Below are 18,428 nucleotides of genomic sequence, written 5' to 3'. Positions count from 1 at the left end.
TTCAGCAGTAAATGACGGATGATATTAAGCTATTAAACCTAAACAAGATTTACATTTCTACTTTGCTCAATGACAAGTAAAATATACGGCCATCATTTTTTCTTGCTCATTTTATATGCCTATTTAAATTCACAAGTGGAAGCCGCTACGACGATATTGTCTGCAGAAATGAAATGAAATCTCCAAATTCTCAGGAGGAAGAGACCACACCATCATGAAAGCTCTAGTGTTTAAACAATGCATATTTCAATACATGGAGGTACATTTGATTGATACACCAAAGGGGCTGCTGTAAGATGTATTTGATATTGAAATTAAGCTTTTTCCATTATGATGAAATAGATCTGAATTGGAAATTTCCTACAACTAGGAACGAGCACTTGAAGTCGAAACACTCAAGTATTTCAGTCCCAAATGGAACCTTATTTGAAGAATAATACCAATGTTCTTTGTGCTCATTGAATTCTATTTCTCCTATTGTAGATACCAGGCAAATGCCGGCGTTAAAGGAAGTTGAGGAAACCCTATCAGAAACAATCTCTTTGTGTGAAAGGACATCACATACGCTCAACCAGCAGCAGAGAGAGGTATGGTGATGCGTGATACGTGCGCGCTACAATGATGGTTCGTTCAGAGGTTTTCCTCAAATCCAGTCTGGGAGTCATCTACTTGTCATCTTAAAAGGGATTTGGTGGCAGCAGACGCAGAGTTAATAAAAAAAATAAAAAAAAAGCAAAGGGGGTGACACGGTGGCTCAGTGGTTAGCACTGCAGCCTTGCAGCACTGGAGTCCTGGGTTTGAATCCTGCCAGGAACAACATTTGCAAGGAGTTTGTATGTTCTCCCCATGTTTGCATGGATTTCCTCCCATGCTACAAAGACATACTGATAGAAAAAAAGAAGTACATTGTGATCCATATATGGGGGCTGACAATCTTCATTAAAAAAAAAAAAAAAAAAAGCAAAAGCACCAATATTCATGTTTCTGATACCATACCACTACCTTGCCAGCACTGCCCAGGTTACTGGTGGTCTCTACTTTTGGGTCTTCCCTGGGACTAGTGAATGCTTGAGTGGGTATTTCCAGGTATTTCCTGTGCAATGAGATGGGACCTGTAGGTAGAGACCAGCACCTACACAAGTAGCATTGAGATAGGAGTGGACAGGAATTGTTAAATTGATTTTCAGGACTTTATCCTTGAGATAGGTCACCAAATGAATAGACTTGATGGTCTGACACCTGGCACTTAAGTTGGCACTGGTACTCCCTGAGTGAATACCAAGTTCACTGAATGCTGTGCAGTGCTCCTTGAAACCTGCAGCCTATCTAAACAGCTGATCAGCTAGGGGCCTAGGTGTCAGGTCCATGACTATCTTTAGTTGATGACTTCTCTCAAGGATCGGTCATCAATTATAAAGCATGGAAAAATCACGGCGTTAGCTTTCTGTTACAATCATACCTATGGGGAAACTGCTGGCGTTTCTGTAAGTATAATTGAAATGTGTCGATTTCCAAAACCACGCCAGTTTTGGAAATCGCAGCATGTCCGCACCGTGGTTTCTACCGTAGAGTGGGCATGGAATTCGCTAGAATCCCATTCACCTTGCCCTTACTGTAAAATGCCGCAATTTTTCCCGTGGCGTTTGCACCACGGGCAAATCGCGGTATTTCCATCCCGTGGGGCCCCCGGCCTTAAGGTGAGTACTAGTGCTTATTTTTTTTAACCCACTCTGAATGCACTACCACCATTTCATTTTTTCTTCAAGGGTATTGTACCCATGTTAACCTATTCATATTTTGAATGGAACACAGTTTTAGTAACTGAACTTACAGCACCATACAATGAGATCTGTGTATGATCTGGAAAATATATACACATTTCATTACCAAGTCAGTAATGATGTGTTAGGGGCATGATACAAGTAAGATTTTCTAATGTTTTTTTGTACATTCATTACGTATATAAGTTCTTTGTTTCTACATTTAATGAAAGTCATGAGCTTTACGGCATCTGCGAGAGAAAAGCTTCTTCTGACACCACTGTGTTTCTACAGATTCATCCTCTTTAATTCAGTGACATGTTCGCTCTCCTATATAGGCGCTGTGGTTCCCACTGCTTGAGGCAATGATGTCACCGCAGAAGCTTTTATGTTCTTCTCCATCTCCGCTATATTCAGAATGTAAGTACCTTCCCTGCGTCTTACTTCCTGCTACTTCAAGTGTAAGCACAGTGCGTGCAGTCACTTTGTTATAACATTTCTACAAGAAAAAAGGGCTTTTAAAGGAACGGCTTAAAGTATCACATATAGAAATGAAGAGATTTATCAATATTATAGTAGAATACATGCATTTATAACAGGGAAAGACCACCACAAATTACACATTGATTTGGCCAGGGCTAGTGAACATTCACACTTATCTTTTATTAAAAATCCTGGCTAATGCCTTTATAGTGGTTGTCGAGCTCGTACTGATTGTAATATATGTATACGCGGGTAGGATCATCCAACTGAATCTTGCTACATGTTCCATAAAGATATATTCATTTGTACCAGACCCATGGGGGCCAGAAGAACACTCTTTTATCCTCTGTCAGGTTTAACATAAATGTCAGGAGCTTCTCATGATTTATACACCAAACATGATATGAACATAGCCTTACGTAGGATTCATATATTCTTGTTTCTGTTGATTTTTCTACTTGTAGCATTAAAGAGTCTGACAATGGAAGTTCTAAACAGCATGGCTGCATATATCTCACTCCCATCCATACTCCAGAGGATCCTACAGGTAAGAGCGCCATTGGGACCTATTGATACCGCACATAGTTCAATGCTACTACAATGCCTACAAGAAATGCCTTCTTTAGTCTAAGTCCCCACATAGCGGGCTATAACAAAAAGCGCTGCAAGAAAAACTGCGTTGGAAATGCATTGCGGTTTTTCCTATACAAGTCTCTGTAGACTTTCTACTTCCATTCTACCTATAGGGAAGCAACCACTGTAGGTATAATTGACATGCTGCGATTTCTAAAACCACCGTGATTTTGGAAATGGCAGCACTTCCGCTGCATGTATTTTTCTACGATGTGTGGATGGGATTCACTAGAATTCCATCCACTTTGCAGAGACAGTAAAACACTGAGGATTTTGGCCTTAAAGTGTTTCCACACAGTATGCAAATACACATCATAAATTTTTTTTTTTTTTTTAAATGTAGATTGTGAGCCCCACATAGAGCTCACAATGTACATTTTTTCCCCTATCAGTATGTCTTTTTGGAGAATGGGATGGAAACCATGCAAACACGGGGAGAACATACAAACTCCTTGCAGATGGTTTTTTACCCTTGGCGGGATTCGAATCAAGGACTCCAGCACTGCAAGGCTGCAGTGCTAACCACTGAGCCACCGTGTGGCCCCTCCCCTCCAATACACATCATAAAATTCTGACATGTAATTGCAGTAGAATCCATAGATAGGGCTGGGCTGTTAATCGCCAAATGACCAAAATTGAAAGTCAGTTCAATTAATCCATGTAAACGCAAGGATATTGATTATTTTCATTATTTTGTAATATGCCATTGGCTAAAGGAACTGTCGATAACTGTACGCTATCCAGTCAGGTTTTCTGTCATGTGAATAACTGAAACCGAAATTCAGTAGCATATAAATAGGGATTGTTGCATGTAAAGAGGTGTGTCCTAAAATAATCACTCATTAATTATAATTAAGGCTAAAAATTCAATTAGATCATTACTTAACCCTATCCTAACCCTGTCTGTGTACCATATGTTATTAAGCGTGGAGCCAACATATTCCGCAGCGCTGTACAATTTGTAGGGTTCAAATACAGACAGAAAGATCCATTACAAAGACAGTCATTTCACACACTGGGACTGAGGGCCCTGCTCGCAAGAGCTTACAATCTATGATCTGACCAAGATGGTTTAGGCTTCATAGTGGTTGTGTTGCGTTTACCCCTCATTTTATAAACTGATTTTATCATGAAGTTTGTATGTGCAATGAAAACTTTACTGAGCGTGCTTTTTCGATCGCCTGTTGTGTTCTTAGAGGGGTTATTTTAGGATTTTTGTTGGTTAGGATTTGCAATCAATATCTTATTGGGGAAGGCGAGTCCAATTCCTGGACTATTTGGCTGTTCGGGACTGCTGTTGGGCCCAGGGTATTACTGTGCACAGATCTGGAAGCAGCAGGCTTCTTTCATTGTATATTGTCCCTTTGGCGTTACTGCAGCTATGCATCCTTTGAAGTGAATGGAAGCTGAGCTGTAAATGAATGGCTTGGCCACTATATAACGTATGGCGCCTTCTGCTTCTGTTTAATACTGGGCCTAACAGCACTCCGGAGCAGCTGACCAGTGCTGGGTTTTGGCCCCTCATTGATCAGATATTGCATAAAAAATGATGGAATCTCCCATTTCTAATAGGATTTTATGATCGAGGACTTTTTGGCTAAAGAAATGAAAACTAATTACTGCTGAGTTGGTTTACATAAGAGTCCACCTATTATTTTTCAATTGAACAGTGCAAGTAATGGCCGTAGAAAAGTGTGATGTTGTAAAATGTCACAAAACAAACCTTTTCCTAAACGACTCAGTCCAATAATGGGTTAAACACTATGCTAGTCGCAACTAGAGTCTCATCTGCTGCCCGCTTGTCCTTGGCTCACTTTCTCGCAGAATGCAGATGTTCCAGAGAATCTCTTTGAAATCTGGGCCACCATTTCATGCATATTTCATGCCAGCTCCGTAGTATTATCATGGCTGGGTATTCATAGACATTAACCCTGTTATTACATAGTGTGCAACAGATGTGGGCGGTGGTGTCATGTTTATGTGTGGATTAGGGTTCTTTGCTGGTTTTGATAACTGTGTCCACCTGCTTTGATGCTTCATCTTCTGCAATGATCTGCAATGGTCCATTATGGAATTCATGTATCACATGCCATATGTATACCATAATTATATCAGCAGTCACAGTGGATCTCATGACCACATAAAGTGCATGTGAAAAGCGGTTACACGGGTCATTAAATACCGTACTATGTTATCATATAATTTATGTTGGCTGCACAGCTGAATGACTTCTCTAATGGACATAATACTTGGACGCAGAACCGTTTGAGAACATTTCATCCAGAGGTTGAGGACATTTATTGTTGTGGATGTTCTTGTTGCTGTATTTTAAAAGCTTTGTCCACTTTGGCAGCAATTTTTTTTTTTTTTCGTTCTTGAATTTGTATCTATTTTGGACTTAACATCATTTTGGTAATTGCTTTTAATTAAAGATGTTACTTTGCCTTCTGCAGCGGTAAGTATAAGCCCTGCAATACACGCCGCAGGATGATGTTCATTAGCTAATTTGTCAGATAGAAATCTTGCAGGTTTTAGCCACAAATGTGGCAGAGTTTGCAGCCTATTGTATCCTATTAATATTATAAATGTGAAAGTTTGTGAGTTTGGATGTTTGTGTGTTTGGATGTTTGTTACTCAATCACACCCGAACGGCTGAACGTATTTCTTACAAATTTCACACACACCTTCATATTGGCCAGGAAGGGGTAATAGGCTACTTTAAATGTGTCTCACTCACCCCAAAACGCCACCACGGCCCTCAAAAGTTGTCTCCTTTTCCGCTGTTGACCCGGGCATGACGTCAGCACTGGTAGTCACACCTAACTCCTATAGGCGCATGGCGGTGTGTGGGCGGGATTGGGAGCCAGCACAGTGGCCACATAGGTTTGCGGCGAATTGTGGGCGTGGCCACCGCGCAGATACACTTTGCCGAACATGACGGCTGGCCACATGGTTCCGTACGCCGATGTTATGCCGGCCGGCCACACATTGCCTCAGGCCGGAGTACCATACAGCAGCAGAACCCGGCTGAACGCAGCCAGCCGCACGTAACCCCCATACTCTGCCGCTGCGAACACAGACGCCTCGGGAAACACCATGCATGACCGCTGATGTTGCAGCCGCGACACACACAGCGCCGCGGCATCTACATGGTAAGTGCTGTGGGGACACTGATCGGTAGGTTGCTTAGGGGAGGGGGGGGGTTACAACAGGTGGTGCGTAATGAGCTGGGGGGTGGTTTGGGGGAGGTGGTGGGGGTTAGGGAGGGGGCCTGGTGGGGGGGAAATGGGACCACAGGGCTGAAGGTGAGTAGAGGGGGGACCCGGATTGCACATGTGGAAGGGAGGGGGGTTAGGGTCACCGGGGTCACGGGTTGCTGGTGCTGGGGGGAAGGGGGAGATGTAGGAGGTCACTGTAATCTCTAAATGGAGGTAGGGGGCCGGGGGAGCGGGTGGTGGGTAAGGGCAGGGCCGGGGGCGCGGGTAGTGGGGAAAGGGGGGCCAAGGCGCAGCAGCGAGGCCGGGGCCTCCCGACCCACCATCCTATAGGAGGGGCCCGCGGCGACCGCAAGGAAAGGGACGTGGGGGGCCACGGCCCGCGCTGCAGGTGGTTCATGCCAGGGTCAGGGGGGTTGCGGGCGAAGTCGCAGGTACAGATAGTACGTTTATAAAACTGTATGCAGTATACTGCTTTCTTTTAATGTTATAACTGCATAGGTTTTTGCAATGAAGCCGTTTGCTGCTGCTTTTTGTCCATACTATGAATTGTTAGGGTAAGTTCACACGGGTTTTTTGGACTGGAACCTGAGGCGGAGGCCGCCTCAGGTTCTGTTCCAAAATACGAGTAGCTGCGACTGGATGTCAGTGCAGTGCACTGGCTCCGGATTAGGCCCAAATGAATGGAGGCAAATCCGCCTGAAGAATGAGCATGTCACTTTGATTTCCATTGATTTCAATGGGAGCCGTCTTTTTGGTCAGGATTTAGAGGTGGATATGGCTTCAAAATCCTGACCAAAATACCCGTGTGAACGTACCCTTAGATAATGGTCACAGCAACTTTGGTTGCCTGAACTATCAAAAAACTCCGCCTGTGCGGCCAAATGGAAATCTACACCAGTCATGAATTGGCCTAAATTTCCTGTCTAACTTACCACAGAGGTCAAGTATGTTATGCCAAAGTGTTCCCGTCACCCCGTCAGATGTAGAAAGCGGCAAGTGTGGTGCAGAATGGGGGATCTTTGGTGTAAAAAAGTGACTTGGACCAAAAATGTCACATTATCACCCATCTACGGCAGAAAACTGGTGTAGATATTTTGATAAATTTCCCCCTAATGCTCGAATCCTGCTTTTTGCTGCGATTGCCATGAGATCAAGGCAAAATGCTGCATTGATATGTACCGTATATACTCAAGTATAAGCCGACCCGAATATAAGCCGAGGCTCCTAATTTTACCACCAAAAACTGGGAAAACTTATTGACTCGCGTATAAGCCGAGGGGGGAAATGCAGCAGCTAATGGAAATTTTCAAAAATTAAAATGGTCAGAGTTTTTGGGTGCAGTAGTTACTGGGTGCTGGGGAAGGGGAGGGGGTGTTTTGGTTGTCTGTCTACCCCTTCCTCGAGCATGAGGAGTGTTTTTTCTTCCCCCCACTTGGAATTCAGTCTGGCTGAATATAGGAGATCTGCAGTGCTCCTATTAACCCCTTCCCGACGGGAACAGGAGCACTGCAGTTACCCTATATTCAATAGACCGGGCACTTTCAGACACAGGGATACCTAATGTGTATGTGTGTCACAGTCATTTTCTACTTCTGTATGTATTCTAGGGAAAGGAGGGATTTAGAATTTGTATTTATTTAAATCTTCATTTATTTTTTTCCCCACTATTTTATGGGAGATTCTATACATTATTATTGTGGCTGGTCATAGACACCCCCCCCCCCCCCCCCTAAAAAATAAATAAATAAAATTTTTGCTGACTCGAGTATAAGCCGAGGGGGGCTTTTTCAGCCCAGAAACGGCTGAAAAATTCAGCTTATACTCGAGTATATACGGTATATCTATTAGAGATGAGCGAACAGTGTTCTATCGAACTCATGTTCGATCGGATATTAGGCTGTTCGGCATGTTCGAATCGAATCGAACACCGCGTGGTAAAGTGCGCCATTACTCGATTCCCCTCCCACCTTCCCTGGCGCCTTTTTTGCTCCAATAACAGCGCAGGGTAGGTGGGACAGGAACTACGACACCGGTGACGTTGAAAAAAGTAGGCAAAACCCATTGGCTGCCGAAAACATGTGACCTCTAATTTAAAAGAACAGCGACGCCCAGCTTCGCGTCATTCTGAGCTTGCAATTCACCGAGGACGGAGGTTTCCGTCCAGCTAGCTAGGGCTTAGATTCTGGGTAGGCAGGGACAGGCTAGGATAGGAAGGAGAAGACAACCAACAGCTCTTGTAAGAGCTAAATTCCAGGGAGAAGCTTGTCAGTGTAACGTGGCACTGACGGGCTCAATCGCCGCAACCCAGCTTTCCCAGGATCCTGAATGGAATACACTGTCAGTGTATTCCCGTATACCCGATATATACCCCGATACCCGTTCCAACGGTGTGCCCCCCCACCTTCACCCCAGAAATACCCTGCAAGTCCCCTAGCAATAGAATTGGGGCTATATACACCCACAATTTTTACTACTGGTATACAGTGCCATTGTCTGACTGGGAATTCAAAGAATATATTGGGAATACAAATACCCTCATTTCTTGCTACTGCCATATAGTGCCAGTGTCTGACTGGGAATTCAAAGAATATATTGGGGTTACGTGCACCCACAATTTTTACTACTGGTATACAGTGCCATTGTCTGACTGGGAATTCAAAGAATATATTGGGAATACAAATACCCTCATTTCTTGCTACTGCCATATAGTGCCAGTTTCTGACTGGTAATTCAAAGAATATATTGGGGTTACGTGCACCCACAATTTTTACTACTGGTATACAGTGCCATTGTCTGACTGGGAATTCAAAGAATATATTGGGGTTATAAATACCCTCATTTCTTGCTACTGCCATATAGTGCCAGTTTCTGACTGGTAATTCAAAGAATATATTGGGGTTACGTGCACCCACAATTTTTACTACTGGTATACAGTGCCATTGTCTGACTGGGAATTCAAAGAGTATATTGGGAATACAAATACCCTCATTTCTTGCTACTGCCATATAGTGCCAGTTTCTGACTGGTAATTCAAAGAATATATTGGGGTTACGTGCACCCACAATTTTTACTACTGGTATACAGTGCCATTGTCTGACTGGGAATTCAAAGAGTATATTGGGAATACAAATACCCTCATTTCTTGCTACTGCCATATAGTGCCAGTTTCTGACTGGGAATTCAAAGAATATATTGGGGTTACGTGCACCCACAATTTTTACTACTGGTATACAGTGCCATTGTCTGACTGGGAATTCAAAGAGTATATTGGGAATACAAATACCCTCATTTCTTGCTACTGCCATATAGTGCCAGTTTCTGACTGGGAATTCAAAGAATATATTGGGGTTACGTGCACCCACAATTTTTACTACTGGTATACAGTGCCATTGTCTGACTGGGAATTCAAAGAATATATTGGGGTTACGTGCACCCACAATTTTTACTACTGGTATACAGTGCCATTGTCTGACTGGGAATTCAAAGAGTATATTGGGAATACAAATACCCTCATTTCTTGCTACTGCCATATAGTGCCAGTGTCTGACTGGTAATTCAAAGAATATATTGGGGTTACGTGCACCCACAATTTTTACTACTGGTATACAGTGCCATTGTCTGACTGGGAATTCAAAGAGTATATTGGGAATACAAATACCCTCATTTCTTGCTACTGCCATATAGTGCCAGTTTCTGACTGGGAATTCAAAGAATATATTGGGGTTACGTGCACCCACAATTTTTACTACTGGTATACAGTGCCATTGTCTGACTGGGAATTCAAAGAATATATTGGGGTTATGTGCACCCACAATTTTTACTACTGGTATACAGTGCCATTGTCTGACTGGGAATTCAAAGAGTATATTGGGAATACAAATACCCTCATTTCTTGCTACTGCCATATAGTGCCAGTGTCTGACTGGTAATTCAAAGAATATATTGGGGTTACGTGCACCCACAATTTTTACTACTGGTATACAGTGCCATTGTCTGACTGGGAATTCAAAGAATATATTGGGGTTATAAATACCCTCATTTCTTGCTACTGCCATATAGTGCCAGTTTCTGACTGGTAATTCAAAGAATATATTGGGGTTACGTGCACCCACAATTTTTACTACTGGTATGCAGTGCCATTGTCTGACTGGGAATTCAAAGAATATATTGGGGTTATAAATACCCTCATTTCTTGCTACTGCCATATAGTGCCAGTTTCTGACTGGGAATTCAAAGAATATATTGGGGTTACGTGCACCCACAATTTTTACTACTGGTATACAGTGCCATTGTCTGACTGGGAATTCAAAGAGTATATTGGGAATACAAATACCCTCATTTCTTGCTACTGCCATATAGTGCCAGTTTCTGACTGGTAATTCAAAGAATATATTGGGGTTACGTGCACCCACAATTTTTACTACTGGTATACAGTGCCATTGTCTGACTGGGAATTCAAAGAGTATATTGGGAATACAAATACCCTCATTTCTTGCTACTGCCATATAGTGCCAGTGTCTGACTGGGAATTCAAAGAATATATTGGGGTTACGTGCACCCACAATTTTTACTACTGGTATACAGTGCCAATTTCTAACTAGGAATTCAAAATGCGCAAGGCTCCCGGAAAGGGACGTGGACGAGGCCGTGGGCGAGGTCGGGGGAATGGTTCTGGGGAGCAAGGTAGCAGTGAAGCCACAGGGCGTCCCGTGCCTACTCCTGTGGGGCAGCAAGCATTGCGCCACTCCACAGTGCCAGGGTTGCTTGCCACATTAACTAAACTGCAGGGTACAAACCTTAGTAGGCCCGAGAACCAGGAACAGGTCTTGCAATGGCTGTCAGAGAACGCTTACAGCACATTGTCCAGCAGCCAGTCAGACTCTGCCTCCTCTCCTCCTATTACCCAACAGTCTTGTCTTCCTTCCTCCCAAAATTCCGAAGCTTTACAGAACAATAACCCAAACTGTCCCTGCTCCCCAGAGCTGTTCTCCGCTCCTTTCATTGTCCCTCAACCTGCCTCTCCACGTCACGATTCCACGAACCTAACAGAGGAGCATCTGTGTCCAGATGCTCAAACACTAGAGTCTCCTCCATCTCCGTTCGATTTGGTGGTGGATGACCAGCAACCCACCCTCATCGACGATGATGTGACGCAGTTGCCGTCAGGGCATCCAGTTGACCGGCGCATTGTGCGGGAGGAGGAGATGAGACAGGAGTTGGAAGAGGAAGTGGTGGATGATGAGGACACTGACCCGACCTGGACAGGGGGGATGTCAAGCGGGGAAAGTAGTGTGGATGTTGAGGCAGGTGCAGCACCAAAAAGGGTAGCTAGAGGCAGAGGCAGAGGTCAGCAGCTTAGGCGAAGCCAGGCCACACCCGGAATCTCCCAAGATGTTCCAGTTCGTACCCAGCCCCGAAAAACTCCCACCTCGAGGGCACGTTTCTCGAAGGTGTGGAGTTTTTTCAAGGAATGCGCCGAGGACAGATATAGTGTTGTCTGCACAATTTGCCTCTCGAAATTGATTAGGGGCTCTGAGAAGAGCAACCTGTCCACCACTTCAATGCGCCGTCATTTGGAATCCAAGCACTGGAATCAGTGGCAGGCAGCAACGGCAGGACAAAGGCCGCCTGCCGTTCACGCCACTGCCACTGCCTCTGCCACTGCCTCTGCCACTGCCACTGCTGACTGTGCTGGCGATGCACTCCAGAGGACGAGCCAGGACACCACTTCATCTGCCTCCGCCACTTTGTTGACTTCTACCTCATCCTCCCCTGGTCCTGTCTTATCTCCTTCTCCTGCACCATCAAAGGCACCATCAGGCGTTTCTTTACAACAACCCACCATCTCTCAGACATTGGAGCGGCGGCAGAAATACACTGCTAACCACCCACACGCGCAAGCCTTGAACGCCAACATCGCTAAACTGCTGGCCCAGGAGATGTTGGCGTTCCGGCTTGTTGAAACTCCCGCCTTCCTGGACCTGATGGCAACTGCGGCACCTCGCTATGCCGTCCCTAGCCGTCACTACTTCTCCCGGTGTGCCGTCCCCGCCTTGCACCAGCACGTGTCACTCAACATCAGGCGGGCCCTTAGTTCCGCGCTTTGCACAAAGGTCCACTTGACCACCGACGCGTGGACAAGTGCATGCGGACAGGGACGCTACATTTCACTGACGGCACACTGGGTGAATGTAGTTGAGGCTGGGACTGCTTCCCAAACTGGCCCGGTGTACCTCGTCTCCCCGCCTAACATTCCTGGCAGGGACACGAGAAGAACACCCCCCTCCTCCTCCTCCTCTACCGCCTCCTCCTCCGCCACCGCCTCCTCCTCCGCCACCGCCTCCTCCTCCGCTGTTAGATTGACCCCAGCTACGAGTTGGAAACGTTGCAGCACTGGCGTTGGTAGACGTCAGCAGGCTGTGCTGAAGCTGATCAGCTTGGGGGACAGACAGCACACTGCCTCCGAGGTGAGGGATGCCCTCCTCGATGAGACGGCAATATGGTTTGAGCCGCTGCACCTGGGCCCAGGCATGGTCGTTTGTGATAACGGCCGGAACCTGGTAGCAGCTCTGGAGCTTGCCAGACTCCAACATGTTCCATGCCTGGCCCACGTCTTCAACCTAGTGGTGCAACGTTTCCTAAAGAGCTACCCCAATGTTCCAGAGCTACTGGTGAAAGTGCGGCGCATGTGCGCCCACTTTCGCAAGTCGACAGTAGCCGCTGCTAGCTTAAAATCTCTCCAGCAACGCCTGCATGTGCCACAACACCGGCTTTTGTGCGACGTCCCCACACGCTGGAACTCAACGTTTCAGATGTTGAATAGAGTGGTTGAGCAGCAGAGACCTTTGATGGAATACCAGCTACAAAACCCTAGGGTGCCACAAAGTCAGCTGCCTCAGTTTCACATCCATGAGTGGCCATGGATGAGAGACCTTTGTGACATCCTACGGGTCTTTGAGGAGTCCACAAGGAGGGTGAGCTCTGAGGATGCGATGGTGAGCCTTACAATCCCGCTCTTGTGTGTTCTGAGAGAATCCCTGATTGACATCAGGGATAACTCAGATCACACAGAGGAGTTAGGGATAGCATCCGATCCGTCACAGCTGGAGAGTAGGTCCACACATCTGTCCGCTTCACTGCGTTTAATGGAGGAGGAGGAGGAGGAGGAGGAGGAAGAAGAGTTGTCCGATGATGTGATGGTGATACAGGAGGCTTCCGGGCAACTTCGAATCGTCCCATTGTTGCAGCGCGGATGGGTAGACATGGAGGATGAGGAGGAAATGGAGATTGAACTTTCCGGTGGGGCCAGAGGAGTCATGCCAACTAACACTGTGGCAGACATGGCTGAGTTCATGTTGGGGTGCTTTACAACCGACAAGCGTATTGTCAAAATCATGGAGGACAACCAGTACTGGATCTTTGCTATCCTTGACCCCCGGTATAAAAACAACATCTCGTCTTTTATTCCGGTAGAGGGGAGGGCCAATCGCATCAATGCTTGCCACAGGCAATTGGTGCAGAATATGATGGAGATGTTTCCAGCATGTGACGTTGGCGGCAGGGAGGGCAGTTCCTCCAGTAGGCAACCAAGTTCTCACCGGTCCACACAAACGAGGGGCACACTGTCTAAGGTCTGGGACACCTTGATGGCACCCCCTCGCCAAAGTGCCGCCACGGAGGGTCCTAGTGTCACCAGGCGTGAGAAGTATAGGCGCATGTTGTGGGAATACCTTTCCGACCACAGCCCTGTCCTCTCCGACCCCTCTGCGCCCTACACGTATTGGGTGTCGAAGTTGGACCTGTGGCTTGAACTTGCCCTATATGCCTTGGAGGTGCTGTCCTGTCCTGCCGCCAGCGTCCTATCTGAGAGGGTGTTCAGTGCAGCCGGTGGCATCATCACTGACAAGCGCACCCGTCTGTCAGCTGAGAGTGCCGACCGGCTCACTTTGATAAAAATGAACCACCACTGGGTAGAGCCGTCATTTTTGTGCCCACCTGTGTAAAGCACCCCAACATGAAACTCCATGTCTGTACTCAACCTCTCCAATTCCTCCGCATCCTCATACTCATCCACCATAAGCGTTGCACAATTCTGCTAATACTAGGCTCCCTCCACCCTGATTTCCCCCAACTCTGCTGGTTAGAGGCTCCCTCCACCCTGATTTCCACCAACTCTGCTGGTTAGAGGCTCCCTCCACCATGAATTTGCCCAAACTGGGCTGTTTAGAGGCTCCCTCCACCATGAATTTGCCCAAACTGGGCTGTTTAGAGGCTCCCTCCACCATGAATTGATCCAAACTGGGTTTTTTAGAGGCTCCCTCCACCATGAATTGGTCCAAACTGGGCTGGTTAGAGGCTCCCTCCACCATGAATTTGCCCAAACTGGGCTGTTTAGAGGCTCCCTCCACCATGAATTGGTCCAAACTGGGCTGGTTAGAGGCTCCCTCCACCATTAATTGGTCCAAACTGGGCTGGTTAGAGGCTCCCTCCACCATTAATTGGTCCAAACTGGGCTGGTTAGAGGCTCCCTCCACCATGAATTGGTCCAAACTGGGTTTTTTAGAGGCTCCCTCCACCATGAATTGGTCCAAACTTGGCTGTTTAGAGGCTCCCTCCACCATGAATTGGTCCAAACTGGGCTGGTTAGAGGCTCCCTCCACCATTAATTGGTCCAAACTGGGCTGGTTAGAGGCTCCCTCCACCATGAATTTGCCCAAACTGGGCTGTTTAGAGGCTCCCTCCACCATGAATTTGCCCAAACTGGGCTGTTTAGAGGCTCCCTCCACCATGAATTGGTCCAAACTGGGTTTTTTAGAGGCTCCCTCCACCATGAATTGGTCCAAACTGGGCTGGTTAGAGGCTCCCTCCACCATTAATTGGTCCAAACTGGGGTGGTTAGAGGCTCCCTCCACCATTAATTGGTCCAAACTGGGCTGGTTAGAGGCTCCCTCCACCATTAATTGGTCCAAACTGGGCTGGTTAGAGGCTCCCTCCACCATTAATTGGTCCAAACTGGGCTGTTTAGAGGCTCCCTCCACCATTAATTGGTCCAAACTGGGCTGGTTAGAGGCTCCCTCCACCATGAATTTGCCCAAACTGGGCTGTTTAGAGGCTCCCTCCACCATGAATTGGTCCAAACTGGGTTTTTTAGAGGCTCCCTCCACCATGAATTTGCCCAAACTGGGCTGGTTAGAGGCTCCCTCCACCATGAATTGGTCCAAGCTGGGTTTTTTAGAGGCTCCCTCCACCATGAATTTGCCCAAACTGGGCTGGTTAGAGGCTCCCTCCACCATGAATTGGTCCAAACTGGGCTGGTTAGAGGCTCCCTCCACCATGAATTTGCCCAAACTGGGCTGTTTAGAGGCTCCCTCCACCATTAATTGGTCCAAACTGGGCTGGTTAGAGGCTTCCTCCACCATGAATTTGCCCAAACTGGGCTGTTTAGAGGCTCCCTCCACCATGAATTGGTCCAAACTGGGTTTTTTAGAGGCTCCCTCCACCATGAATTGGTCCAAACTGGGTTTTTTAGAGGCTCCCTCCACCATGAATTGGTCCAAACTGGGCTGGTTAGAGGCTCCCTCCACCATGAATTTCCCAAAACTTGGCTGTTTAGAGGCTCCCTCCACCATGAATTGGTCCAAACTGGGCTGGTTAGAGGCTCCCTCCACCATGAATTTCCCAAAACTTGGCTGTTTAGAGGCTCCCTCCACCATGAATTGGTCCAAACTGGGCTGGTTAGAGGCTCCCTCCACCATTAATTGGTCCAAACTGGGCTGGTTAGAGGCTCCCTCCACCATGAATTGGTCCAAACTGGGTTTTTTAGAGGCTCCCTCCACCATGAATTTGCCCAAACTGGGCTGGTTAGAGGCTTCCTCCACCATGAATTTGCCCAAACTGGGCTGTTTAGAGGCTTCCTCCACCATGAATTTGCCCAAACTGGGCTGTTTAGAGGCTCCCTCCACCATGAATTGGTCCAAACTGGGTTTTTTAGAGGCTCCCTCCACCATGAATTGGTCCAAACTGGGTTTTTTAGAGGCTCCCTCCACCATGAATTGGTCCAAACTGGGCTGGTTAGAGGCTCCCTCCACCATGAATTTCCCAAAACTTGGCTGTTTAGAGGCTCCCTCCACCATGAATTGGTCCAAACTGGGCTGGTTAGAGGCTCCCTCCACCATGAATTTCCCAAAACTTGGCTGTTTAGAGGCTCCCTCCACCATGAATTGGTCCAAACTGGGCTGGTTAGAGGCTCCCTCCACCATTAATTGGTCCAAACTGGGCTGGTTAGAGGCTCCCTCCACCATGAATTGGTCCAAACTGGGTTTTTTAGAGGCTCCCTCCACCATGAATTTGCCCAAACTGGGCTGTTTAGAGGCTCCCTCCACCATGAATTGGTCCAAACTGGGCTGGTTAGAGGCTCCCTCCACCATGAATTGGTCCAAACTGGGCTGGTTAGAGGCTCCCTCCACCATTAATTGGTCCAAACTGGGCTGGTTAGAGGCTCCCTCCACCATGAATTGGTCCAAACTGGGTTTTTTAGAGGCTCCCTCCACCATGAATTTGCCCAAACTGGGCTGTTTAGAGGCTCCCTCCACCATGAATTGGTCCAAACTGGGCTGGTTAGAGGCTCCCTCCACCATTAATTGGTCCAAACTGGGCTGGTTAGAGGCTCCCTCCACCATGAATTGGTCCAAACTGGGCTGGTTAGAGGCTCCCTCCACCATGAATTTGCCCAAACTGGGCTGTTTAGAGGCTCCCTCCACCATTAATTGGTCCAAACTGGGCTGGTTAGAGGCTCCCTCCACCATGAATTTGCCCAAACTGGGCTGTTTAGAGGCTCCCTCCACCATGAATTGGTCCAAACTGGGTTTTTTAGAGGCTCCCTCCACCATGAATTGGTCCAAACTGGGCTGGTTAGAGGCTCCCTCCACCATGAATTTCCCAAAACTTGGCTGTTTAGAGGCTCCCTCCACCATGAATTGGTCCAAACTGGGCTGGTTAGAGGCTCCCTCCACCATGAATTTCCCAAAACTTGGCTGTTTAGAGGCTCCCTCCACCATGAATTGGTCCAAACTGGGCTGGTTAGAGGCTCCCTCCACCATTAATTGGTCCAAACTGGGCTGGTTAGAGGCTCCCTCCACCATGAATTGGTCCAAACTGGGCTGGTTAGAGGCTCCCTCCACCATGAATTTCCCAAAACTTGGCTGTTTAGAGGCTCCCTCCACCATGAATTGGTCCAAACTGGGCTGGTTAGAGGCTCCCTCCACCATTAATTGGTCCAAACTGGGCTGGTTAGAGGCTCCCTCCACCATGAATTGGTCCAAACTGGGTTTTTTAGAGGCTCCCTCCACCATGAATTTGCCCAAACTGGGCTGTTTAGAGGCTCCCTCCACCATGAATTGGTCCAAACTGGGCTGGTTAGAGGCTCCCTCCACCATTAATTGGTCCAAACTGGGCTGGTTAGAGGCTCCCTCCACCATGAATTTGCCCAAACTGGGCTGGTTAGAGGCTCCCTCCACCATGAATTGGTCCAAACTGGGTTTTTTAGAGGCTCCCTCCACCATGAATTTGCCCAAACTGGGCTGGTTAGAGGCTCCCTCCACCATGAATTGGTCCAAACTGGGGTTTTTAGAGGCTCCCTCCACCATGAATTTGCCCAAACTGGGGTGTTTAGAGGCTCCCTCCACCATGAATTTGCCCAAACTCTGCTGGTTAGAGGCTCCCTCCACCATGAATTTGCCCAAACTCTGCTGGTTAGAGGCTCCCTCCACCATGAATTTGCCCAAACTCTGCTGGTTAGAGGCTCAATCCACCCTGATTTTCAAAACAAATGTTGGTGCCAACCTCAACTTACTACAAGGGCCAAATTCACTGCTGGTGACAAGCTCTCCTCACTGCAAGTGCCAAATACACATGTTTCAAGGTGTTTTCCTACTGTCAGAGAGGTGGTATTGAGTGTGTAAAGTGTGTAGTTGTTAGGCTGTGATGTTGGGGTAATAGAGGGTCTTTGGTGTGTTAGATGCCCCCAGACATGCTTCCCCTGCTGTCCCAGTGTCATTCCAGAGGTGTTGGCATCATTTCCTGGGGTGTCATAGTGGACTTGGTGACCCTCCAGACACGGATTTGGGTTTCCCCCTTAACGAGTATCTGTTCCCCATAGACTATAATGGGGTTCGAAACCCGTTCGAACACACGAACATTGAGCGGCTGTTCGAATCGAATTTCGAACCTCGAACATTTTAGTGTTCGCTCATCTCTAATATCTATATATGTAATGAATTTTTTCTGTTAAATAAACCTATGCCCAGGCTTCGTGTTTACTGGGTCTCCCTTTGTT

General features: G+C 47.2%; 1 protein-coding gene across 1 annotated transcript in view; it reads left to right on the top strand.

The window, feature by feature from the left end:
* The window catches only part of VPS8 (VPS8 subunit of CORVET complex), a 129,244-nt gene that overhangs the window by 80,909 nt on the left and 29,907 nt on the right, over positions 1 to 18,428 (top strand). Inside the window, exons 39-41 of the mRNA XM_075284046.1 lie at positions 484 to 587; positions 2,099 to 2,180; positions 2,708 to 2,790. Coding sequence (XP_075140147.1) covers positions 484 to 587; positions 2,099 to 2,180; positions 2,708 to 2,790 — 269 coding nt within the window. The remainder of the gene's footprint in view (positions 1 to 483; positions 588 to 2,098; positions 2,181 to 2,707; positions 2,791 to 18,428) is intronic.

The sequence above is a fragment of the Leptodactylus fuscus genome, chromosome 8 (assembly GCF_031893055.1).
Source record: "Leptodactylus fuscus isolate aLepFus1 chromosome 8, aLepFus1.hap2, whole genome shotgun sequence".
In the NCBI taxonomy this organism is placed as follows: Eukaryota; Metazoa; Chordata; class Amphibia; order Anura; family Leptodactylidae; genus Leptodactylus; species Leptodactylus fuscus.
Note: the sequence above shows the minus strand (reverse complement) of the source record. Positions and strands in the feature narration are given on the sequence as shown.